The sequence below is a fragment of the Furipterus horrens genome, unplaced genomic scaffold, assembly GCF_987537825.1.
Source record: "Furipterus horrens unplaced genomic scaffold, mFurHor1.1.pri manual_scaffold_8, whole genome shotgun sequence".
NCBI lineage: Eukaryota > Metazoa > Chordata > Mammalia > Chiroptera > Furipteridae > Furipterus > Furipterus horrens.
Window position 1 is genome coordinate 92,847,721 of NW_028327178.1, and position 10,865 is coordinate 92,858,585.

A 10,865-nucleotide genomic window follows, 5' to 3' on the forward strand; every position below is an offset into this window, starting at 1 on the left:
CCCAGGGCCACTGGCTCTGCCTCTGCCCGCCTGCCCTCCTGCCCACCTGCCTGCACACCTGAATCGCCTCTGAGTCACTGGCCTCACCTAGCAGGTTCAGCAATCCCTGCCCTTTAGTCAAACACACGGAGAACAGGCCTGGGTGTCATAGGTGGGGAAGATATTGGAGGACTAAGAGATGGGTGTAAGGTCCCTATGCTCAGCTCAGTCTCCCCTACCTGCCCTAGTTTCAGTCTTCATCCTGCATTCTTGTGGGGTAGGAGCTGGGATTGGGGTTGGGGGGGAGGGAGGCAAGGGTTCAGGATAGCATCTCAATTTGGTCCAGCAAGCCTGTGAGGACTTAAGGGCATGGGGTCTCATGTTGTTCCTTGTTCATCATTTCTGTCCTCAATGCCCAGCTCAGGATCTGGTTGCACAGTAAACCCTCATAACACTAGCTGAATAAATGGGTGGATTAATAAATGAATCCCATAGCCCCCAGCATTAGTACTGTAGGCACTCAACACATTTAATGAATTAATGAGTGGTTGCATATGTCCCTAGCTTGTACATTACAGGTGTTCAAACAAAGGATTTCTTTAAAAATATTTTTTTAAATTTATTTTTAGAGAGAGAAGAAGGGAGGGAGAAAGAGAGGGAGAGAAACATTAATGTGTGGTTGCCTCTCACACGCCTCCAACTGGGAACCTGGCCCTCATGTGCCCTGACTGGGAATCAAACTGGCAACCCTTTGGTTCACAGGCTGGCACTCAATCCACTGAGCCACAGCAGCCAGACAAATGATCTTCTTAATCAGAAGTCAAAGGTCCTTATCTTAGGTTTACTAATGGGACCACAGGTGGGCTCCAGGGAGTCAGCAAGCCCTTAAAATTCTCTGTAAAATATTGAGCACATGTGCATCTTTCTGGATATAGACTTCCTAGCTTAGGTTTAATAATCCTTTAATAGATGTGTAGTATTTTTACTGAATTTACGAAGGCATGAATGTATCTCGCTGTCTGAATCCATGGGTGACAATAACTGTGTGTTAAGTGTATTTCATGGCCACCCACTTAATCATTCTATTTAACGGCCTCTCCTATGTGCAGGACTTGTGCTGCGACACCCTGAAGGAAAGGGATTCCAGCTAGGATGCACTGGACGTGTTCTCTGTCTTTCAGTCGTCGGCAGCCGTCCGTCTCGAGAGACGATGGTGTAGCTTCTTAAGAGTCTATCTGCACCGCTGAGAATGGCTGTGCAGTCCGACTCGGGAGTGACACGGTATATGTCTCCTCCCGTGTTGAATCGACATCTTGCGATGACGCTGGAGTGTCCTCTCCAGTGAAGCTGAAGCTACAGAGCCTGGGCAGGGTGATATGGAGGGTCTGCTGTTGCCCATGCAGCAGACCCCCCCTCTCTTCGCAGCTGAAGGATCCAAGGGAAAGACGGAGTCAATACAGCTTGGCTTCAGGTGCGCCGCAGGAGTTGCCGGTGTTGACTACAACGTCAAACCGCCTTAGGGACTCCGGCTCCGGATTTTCTGTCGGGGTTTACTCCCTTAGCCTTTCCCCTGAAGAGGTATGCCGCAAGGCAGCGGAGGTTTTTTGGAGTCAGAGTTTTCCTTCTCTGAAAGTCACATTTCCGCCCAACGTGGGGCTCGAACCCACGACCCTGAGATTAAGAGTCTCATGCTCTACCGACTGAGCTAGCCGGGCATCCCTGTCTTTCAGTAGCTTTGTGCATTCCAACATCAAACAAAGCCCAGAAAGACCATCAAAACAGAAACAAGTCTGGCTGGGTTGCTTGGAGGATGGAGCCCAGAGGGGCATTTAAAATGGGCTCAGCGGATTGAATGCCCGCCTGCAACCCAAAAGGTCACCAGTTTGATTCCCAGTTCAAAGCACATGCCTGGGTTGCGAGCTGGGGTCGTGTGAGGGGCAACCAATCGACGTTTCCCTTGCACATCAATGTTTCTTTACCTCTCTTTCTCCCTCACTTCCCTTTATCTCTGAAAAATAATAAGTAAAATCTTTAATAAAATAAAATAAAAATGTGCTTTGGGGACAAGAGTTGATCAGAGATGGAAATTCAGGCAGTGGGGAAGAATGCAGGGCGTGTTCCTGAATCTGTGATTTGTTCAGTTTGGCTTGTGTATAAGGAATGTATCAGACAGCCACAGCAGATAAGATTAGGCTGTCAGAGGAGCTGGGGCCTTGCTATGTGGCTTTGAGCCAGACATGGTCCCTTTTTATGTTTCAGCTTTTTCTCAATAGTGGGGCTAGAAAGCCCTGTTCTATCTATTTCCCAGGCATTAGGTACTCAAATGTCTTTTGGGGTCTATAGAACACCAGACAACGCACATAGATTGTTCCATTTCTAAGCAAGGTCCAAGTTAAACCTCAAGGCCCCCAAATGTTGGGGGAGGACTTCACCACCCCATTTGACAGGTGGGGACACTGAGACCCAAAGGAAGGCAGAGGGGGGACCAGAATCCTTAGTTTGCATTGTCTTGGCCCTTCCCTTCCTTCCTTCCCTGAGCTCTGTGGCAACTAAACAAGCAAAGTATAGTTCCCACTCCTCTGGAATCTAATGTAGACCCCTCCTCTCTGGGCTGGAACCCAGCCTGGAGATTCTCCCTAGGCTTCAACCCCTCTAAGAATGGCCACTTTCACTTTTTAACATTCCAAAGAATATGGGATGTGGCAGAGAACATAATGGATTTTGAAATTCTAACCTCTATCACCCATCGTGTGGTTTTAGAAGCGTCCTGTTTCCTCTCTGGACCTGTTTGCCTACCTGTGCAATGTGTGGTCCTTTTTTTCAAAGAGTGGTCCTTAATCAGGATCACACATGTGGTTGTTAAAAATGCACATTTCTGCAGCCACTCCAGAAATGCTGAAGTAGAACATCAAGGTGTGCCTGGGAACCTGAATTTCTGTCCACTGCACTAGTATGCTGTCCCACAGAAGTCAGTGAACCTCTGGTCTCTTGGCTGTGAACATCTGTGATTCCTCATTCCATTCTTGAAGACTCAGATGATTGGTTTGACTGTGGGTATGATGATTGGTGGGTACTCAATTCTCACCCCACAGACCCCTGGTGAATATGGTTCTGAGAGAGGGATCCACTGATCTTGATGTCAGAGTTCTCAGCCCTGGTGACTAGGATAAGAGGAGCGTGAAGGGCTTGCAGAGCAAACGAGACCAAACATTTATTTAGAAGTACCCTGGGAGACCCCTTGCCCAGCCCCCTTTTTTAATCCTCACCGAAGGACATGCTCATTGATTTTAAAGAGAGGGGAAGGAAAGGAGAGTGAGGGAGAGAAACATTGATGTGAGAGAGAAACGACTGGAACGACCGAACCCACAAACCAGGCATATGCCCTGACTTGGAATCAAACCCATGACCCCTTCGGTTTACAGGACGACCTCCCAACCGAATGAGTCACACTGGTCAGACGATCTTGCTCCTCCTTATTCATTCATTCACAAATGTTTGGAAAGCTATTACATGTTAGGCCTATCTACAATGCCAGAGGATGTAGAGGGATAGAAAGCCTTTTAAGCCGACTAGTTTTAGATAGATAAAATATTCTGGGAAGTGCTGTGATGTCATTGCTTGCTTTAACATGAGAAAATGAGATGGCCATGGCTCCCAGTAACGTCACTACTAGCTCTGTGACCCTCGGTCAGGGTGTTCCGCGGAGACCATGGTCTCCTCTATTACGTCAGCAGGCAGGCTCAGAAACAGGGGAGAGGGTTGGGTCCCGCCGTGGGGCCGCCGGCTACACCCAGGCTCGTGGGGTCCCCGCGGCGCGCATCGGTTGAAGGAGGGCCGGGTGCCTTGGCAGCTGCGGCAGCGACTTTGGCGTCAGTGAGGTGCCGGCAGGCCCAGAGTCAGGATGCGGCGGAGTCCGCGCGCAGGCTCGGCTGTGTCCCCGCCGCACAAGCACACGTCCAACTTTTATAGCGACAACAGCAACAGCTCCGCGAACACCACTTCGGGGGACATCAGCGGCCACCGGTCAGCTGGGCAGGAGCCCGGAGAGCTCAAGGGCAGAAGAGCCGAGGGCTCGAACTGCAGTGAGCCCGCCTTGAGCTCAGGAGTGCCCGGAGGAACCGCATGGGACCACGGTAGCTCTCGGAAGAAGCTGGCGCTGCGGAGCCGCAAGAGGCCAACCGCCGGTGGCGCGGCAACCGTGAGGGGCGGGGCCTCGGGTGCGGGCGGGGTCGAACCCGGGTAAGCCTGGGGGGCGGGGCATAGGGGCAGGGCGGGGCACGGAGCCAGGATGAAACTAAACCTGGACTCCTCCTAAGGGGCGGAGCCTATAGGGTGGCGAGGGGAGGCACTAAATAGGACGCTGTGTGATGGACGAACGGGGAAGGGAGAGGAAAATCTTGTGACGAGCACCAATGAAGAGGCGTGGCCTCGGTGTTAGCAGGCGTGGCTACCTGTAAACGGGCCGAACCAGAACCTAAGATTGGGGGCGGGGCTTCCGTTTGGGGGTGCCCGGAGACCTGGGATGGGCGATGCAGTGGGACCAAAGCCTGTGACAGGTTCCCCAGCTTCTGGGCTGGAGAACCTGCGGCCGGGTCCCGGGGAAAGAGTGGGCCTGCGTTGCGCAAGACCCCAATGGAGCCCTTGGGCTCCCGCAGAACCGGCTGGCTCTCCCGTTGTCTCTGAGGAGCACTTCGACCTTCTCTCGACCATGAATCTGAGGCAGGAGATGCAGTCCCAGCGAGTATTCAAGAGCTTCCTGAGTATGGACCAGGCTAGCCCAGATCCCCTCTAACTCTCCAGCCTCCCTCCCCGAGTTCAGTTCTCGTCTCTGAGATCCTGCTCTCCGTTCTCAGCCCCTGGCTCATGTCTGAGTCTACAACCCCTTCTCTGAGCCTAAACTCACTCTCTTTGGCCCCATCTAATATTCTTAGCCCACCCCTCTTCGTTTCTACCCCTCTCTAAGCCGTAGTCCTGTCTCTGAGACCTCTCTTCTCTCCTCAGGCCTATTTTTTCAGGTGCTGAGCATGTTTTTATCCCTGCTAGGAGACATGCTGGTCAGTGTGTACAGGTCAGAGGGAAGAAAGGGGGAGCCCTAGGGGCTGCTCTTTGGAGGAGGTGGGGAGCAGGGGCTGACCCGGCTGAGGCCTGAACTGATTCAGACCTAGTTGAGTAGTGTTCACAGGAGCTGCTGGGTCTAGGAGCCTGGGGTGGGGACTGTAGGGTTCACTAAGATCTAGGGACCTCAGTCTCCCTCTGGTTCTTTAGGGAGATCTGTTCTACTCGCTTCCTGCTCACGGCTGTGTCATTGCTGAGCCTCTTTTTGACAGGTGAGGGGTGGTGACTTCCCTGGGGCCCCAGCCCTGGATATTTTGGAGCCAAACCAGGCATCCTATATCCCTCAGCCAACTCTGCCCTTCAGCTCTCCACAGTCCCCTTCAGAGCCCTGTAGTCCCCCCTCAAACTCAAACCGCTCAAGACTGTTCTCCCTCACTGTCCTTTACGCCAGAGAAATCCTCTTCCACTCCTCTCCTCTGAGACCACTCCCCTCTTTCTCCAGCACTCTGGTGGGGTCTCCTGTACCTGGTCCCTCCTTTGGAGAATGTGAGTCTGGGAGACTGTCCTGGGGTAGGTGGTTGGCAAGCTATGAAACGGGAGGTTGTAAGGTGTCCCCTGTGGGCTGTTGGGAGGAGGGAGCAGTGCTGGAAGAACTAGATATAAATAGAAGATCTCTGAGAGATTGTGCCGAGGGGTGCTTGAAGGTCTCTAGGGGCCCTGGGAGATCAGGAGAGGGGGTGGCAGTCCTCAGAAGGAAGCCTGTTTGAGTCTCCCTGCTCTCAGAATCAAGTGGGACAAGGGGGTGGGTGGGAACTGAGCAGCGCTGTATTTTGTCCCTCTCCCTCTCCAACAGGAACCTGAGATGCTGACTCTAAGGTGAAAGATGGCACCTGGGGTGTGGAATTGGGGGACTCAAAGGTGCTCCTGTGGAGGGGGTTATGGGAAGTGTCCGGGGAACAGGGAGCCAACCACACTGTGTCAACCTCCTGCCTGCAGCGAGTACCAAGAGCGCGTGAGCACCCAGGGGCAGCAGCTGCAGCAGCTCCAGGCTGAGCTGGATCAACTCCACAAGGAGATGTCCAGCGTTCGCGCAGCCAACAGCGAGGTGAGCCTCGCAGCATCCGGCTCTCTTGAATCCTGCTCTCAGCCAGCTGGGCCCTAAGGGTGTCCAGGAGCTCCGCCCACTGCACAGTCCCTGCCTTTAGAATCGCCTTTCGAAGCCTGGCTCTCTGGGTCCCGAGTCTTGAAGCCCTGCCCCAGAACCCCAACTTCAGGGTTTCTTTCGGGGCCACAAAGCCCGCCCCCAGACAACTATGCTCCCCTACAAAACCAGCCTGCAAGCCCTGTCCTCCCTCTTTTCAGAGAGTGGCCAAGCTCGTATTCCAGAGGTTGAATGAGGACTTTGTGAGAAAACCCGACTACGCGCTGAGCTCTGTGGGTAAGACCCATAGACACTGAGAGACCAAGACACAGACACACGGAGAGAAACGCAGATATTGGTACAGAGCCCTATACACATGGCCGACCCAAGGAGTCCGACCTCAGACAGGCCCTGACCCCGCTGTCGGCCAGGACTGGGAGTGCCTGAGTGGTTGCTTCTCCCCTGTTCCAGGAGCCTCCATTGATCTAGAGAAGACATCCCGTGACTACGAGGACTCGAACACTGCCTACTTCTGGAATCGCTTCAGCTTCTGGAACTACGCGCGGCCACCCTCGGTTATCCTGGAGGTGGGCCTGGAACATGGATCAGCGGGACCAGGGACGGGATACTGGGAAAAGAACCCAATAGCTCCCTGGAGGTGGGACCTTCCTGAACCGAATGCATGGAACTAGGCGGGCCCGTCCTGGGCCCACAGGCGCCTCGCTTGGCTGGACTGAGCCTTGTTTTGCTGGGAAAACCTAGCTATGCTAGGGACTGGGGTCTTGGGAGGCATCTGGCTTGGCAGAGGCCCGGACTGGAGCTGGAGGACTGAATTTGGTGAAAGACAGGGTGGAGCTGAAGGGCGAGGTGGGGTGGGGGTGCAATGGAACCCACGCCAAGGGTAGAGAAGGGCAAAGTCGCTCTATTGGCGGGTCCTGATTGACTCTCGGTCCACTTGCAGCCAGATGTGTTCCCTGGGAACTGCTGGGCTTTTGAGGGCGACCAGGGCCAGGTGGTGATCAGGCTGCCAGGCCGAGTGCAGCTGAGCGACATCACCCTGCAGCATCCACCTCCCAGCGTGGCACACACCGGGGAAGCCAACAGTGCACCCCGGGATTTTGCAGTTTATGTGAGTGGGATTGAGGCCAAGGAGGTGGGGGACTTTGCTTAGAAAGCACCAGGCACTCATGAAAACTGGTGCCACGGAGTCTTCACTTGCGCATCTATAATCACCACTTGTCTGTCAAAGCTGCCATAGGTTATAATTATAACCATATCCAAATATTATAGTTAATTGAGCGCTAACTCTATGCAGAGTACTGTACATGGGTTATGTCCTTGCATCCACACAACCTATACTCACCTTCATAGATGAGGAAAGTAATGCTCAGAAAGGGGACCTTACTTGCCCAAAGTCACACAAGCTAACAATTGGCCAGACCAAAATCTGCAGCCTGGTTTCTTTGAGCCCACATTGCACACTACACTAACTTGACAACAAAAAACAAAGGAGAGCATGCTAACAGCTATTGAACACATACCTAGTAGGCCCTCAACAAAACTGCTTTCTTTCTCCTCCACCTGTGCCTCACTGTTTCTCATTCACTCTTCACATACCAGGGTCTCCAGGTTGATGATGAAACTGAAGTTTTCTTGGGAAGATTCATCTTCGATGTGGAGAAATCTGAGATTCAGACTTTCCACCTACAGGTGTGTTTGTCTCTGGGAATGAAGATGCTAAGGCAATGGGACAGAGAGAAGATTGGGGGAAAAGGCAGCTCTGACCCATTTGTCTCCCCAGAATGATCCCCCAGCTGCCTTTCCCAAGGTGAAGATCCAGATTCTAAGCAACTGGGGTCACCCCCATTACACGTGCTTGTATCGAGTCCGAGCCCATGGCATGAGAACCTCAGAGGAAGCAGGGGACAGTGCCACAGGGGGCCCCAATTAAACATGCTTATTACTGTTAAAAAGAGTGGAGGTCTGTGCTGAAAGAAGCTGAATCACTGCTGGAGGGTCTGTTGGGGCTTCTGGTTGCCTTTGGTATAAAAGTATGGTAGGGGATTACCTCCTAATACACCCTCTTTTCTTGGAGAAGATCAATGTAGTAGCAGCAGCTCATATTTATGGAATGCTTCCATGTAAGAGATAGTACTCTGGACATTATACACAATACCTACCTAATCCTCACAGCCACAGAGGGGGGAAACCACTCAAATCAGAAAACTTGCTTAAGGTCACATAGCTGGTAAGTAACAGTGTCACAGCGGAGCTCAAGCTCACCTTCTTCCAGAGCCACCCTTTTAACTGCAGAGCTGCTAGTCAGCCTGAAGCCATGCTTGTGAACCTTAATTCCCATTTGCATCCTCTAAGACTTGAGAAATGCTAGGAAGCCTTTGAGTCAGAATTGATGCAGGCCTGGTAACCCCTACTCAGGTTGTCTTCTTGAGACCTCAGTACCCAACTCTCTGCGAGGCACAGTACAGATGGTTCACCAGTCTGCCCTTAAGGAGCCTGATAGGAAAGAGAGGATGCACTAGGAAACAGGACAATTCATTTACTGATCCAAGAATTCTTCATTGAAAAAGAATTGGAGGAATAAAAGATGGAGGAGACAGTAATTAAAGGATTAGTGAATTCTACCTGGGCAGAGTAGAAAAGGGGGACCAGCATGAGCAGACATATGCAACATCTTGGCTGTTAAGATCCTTTTCAGTGTGCTCATATTTTGGAAGAATATACACACTATTAACAGTGCTTATACCTTTAAGAAGTGGAATACTGAGTATGTGTGGGACTGGAGCACAAATCCACCATCTGTTAAATTTTGTGAGCTTTTGTAATTTGAAGACAAAGGAAAAATATCCCCTCAAGTGGTCTCAAAGCTTAAAATTAGAAACAGGAACTCTTACTACATCTTTCCTGGAGGGCAGTTTCACAATAGAAACCAAAAGCCTTAAAATTTGTATACTCTTTAATCACCGCAATTCCATTTCTAAGAATGGATCCAAAGGATTCATAGGTGTAATCAAAGATAATACTTGTAAGAATATTCATTACATTGTTATTTATAAAATGCTGAAGCCCTGACCAGTGTGGCTCAGTTGGCTGTGCATCATTACATGAAGCAAAATGTGCCAGTTCCATTCTCGGTCAGGGCACATGCATGGGTTACGGGGTTCAGTTCCCAACAGGGGCACCTACGAGAGGCAAGCATCAATGTTTCTCTCCCTTTCTCCGTTTCCTTCTTTCTATAAATAAATAAACAAACAAACAAACAAATAAATAAATAAATGTGAAATCTTAAAAAAAAAGAAAAAATTATTCTACAAAAATTATATGCAGCCAATAGAAATGGTATATAAGGGATTATTTAATGTTATGTAAAGTAATTAATGCTTACATGGCTAATTTCTTTAAAAGCAAGCTAGATTAATATATATAAAAAGTTTAAACTTCCATATGAAAATAGTTCTAAAGACCAAAGATACTATAAATGAAAAGACAGTGTCTTGGAAGGAAATATATTCAACATGTATAAGAAAGAACTGAGTAATTATAACAGAATAAAGGCTATAAAAACCTATAAATAGGCTATTTGTACAAAATAAAACTCAAGGGTTGCTCAGTTGGTTAGAACGTTGTCCAGATATGCCAAGGTTGCGGGTTTGATCCCTGATCAGGCACATACAAGAAGCAACCAATTAATGCATAAATAAATGAGATAACAAATCAATATTTCTCTCTCTTCCTCTAAAATCAATCAATTAAAAAAATTTTAAATAAAAATCGCAAAAACATATAACTAGCCTTCATAATTAATAAATTCAAACAAAATTAATATAATTTTTTGCCTTTCAGATTAACAAAAGGGGTAAAAAAAACTATTGCTATGGAGGGCAATTTATGATATTAAAATTTTAAATATATTGATTTAGCATTTCCACTTCGAAGAACAAATCCTTCAGAAACATTTCTGTAAATGCACAGATAAGTATACAAGGATATTCACTACAGTATTGTTTCTAATAGAATAAAACTGGAAGGGACCCAAATCTCAATAAGTAATGAATTGGCTAAATAAGATATAGTACACTTACATACAGAATGTATAGGTAGTAAGAAGAATGAGGTCAGCAATTAAGTTCTGATGGGTAAGATACCCAAAATATAATGAAAGCAAGGTGTAAACAGTATGTATAATATTCTATTTAGAAAAGAAAAACTGTCAGGCCTAGGAAAGACAGGGGCCCCTCATTTGTTCCATTACCTGTTTTAAAGCATGTTAAAATAGTATGTATAATATGATCGCACTTTCATAAAATAAAAAATATGCAGCGAATATTTTGTTGGGACACAGGAGTTTAGGTGCTATTTTTTCTGTATTTTATTTTTTTTCTACAATGAAAAACTAAATGTTATTAAAAAGCTCAGGCTTGTAGCCTATTTTTAGAACTAAAACCCACACTGCTCCTTCCCCAGTACGTCTACTTGCTCCATCTCAAAGCCCATCCCTCCTCTAATACTCTCAGCTCTGATCCAAGGCAGCGTCGGCTAGGTGTTTGATTTACTTTCAATCTTTGTATTTTCAGAAATAGAGTCAGTGTCTAGATATCTGGCAAGGAATACCCAATTTCTTTGAGTCAGGCAGCAGATTCCCACCCCAAAACACAGAGTGGGGACAAAGCAG

General features: G+C 48.8%; 1 protein-coding gene and 1 non-coding gene across 2 annotated transcripts; one reads left to right on the plus strand and one right to left on the minus strand.

Moving 5' to 3' along the window:
• Positions 1 to 1,621: 1,621 nt before the first annotated feature.
• On the minus strand, positions 1,622 to 1,694 carry TRNAK-CUU (transfer RNA lysine (anticodon CUU)). The gene has a single exon. It is a non-coding gene; the product is annotated as a tRNA-Lys (tRNA).
• Positions 1,695 to 3,820: 2,126 nt separating this feature from the next.
• On the plus strand, positions 3,821 to 8,178 carry SPAG4 (sperm associated antigen 4). Its single transcript, XM_090286319.1, has 12 exons — positions 3,821 to 4,196; positions 4,635 to 4,739; positions 4,981 to 5,047; positions 5,245 to 5,306; positions 5,537 to 5,580; positions 5,888 to 5,910; positions 6,031 to 6,139; positions 6,397 to 6,472; positions 6,647 to 6,762; positions 7,137 to 7,304; positions 7,796 to 7,885; positions 7,977 to 8,178. Exons 1-12 carry the CDS (start codon positions 3,881 to 3,883, stop codon positions 8,124 to 8,126), a joined length of 1,326 nt encoding a protein of 441 aa, XP_090142445.1. The 5' UTR covers positions 3,821 to 3,880; the 3' UTR covers positions 8,127 to 8,178.
• The last annotated feature ends 2,687 nt before the right edge of the window (positions 8,179 to 10,865 follow it).

Bases quoted from the DNA above. Each gene is read 5' to 3' on its own strand.
- SPAG4 (XM_090286319.1), top strand. From the start codon at position 3,881: ATGCGGCGGAGTCCGCGCGCAGGCTCGGCTGTGTCCCCGCCGCACAAG. The intron at 5,307-5,536 runs GTGAGGGGTGGT...CTCTTTCTCCAG, and splicing joins GCTGAGCCTCTTTTTGACAG to CACTCTGGTGGGGTCTCCTG. The intron at 6,473-6,646 runs GTAAGACCCATA...CCCCTGTTCCAG, and splicing joins CTACGCGCTGAGCTCTGTGG to GAGCCTCCATTGATCTAGAG.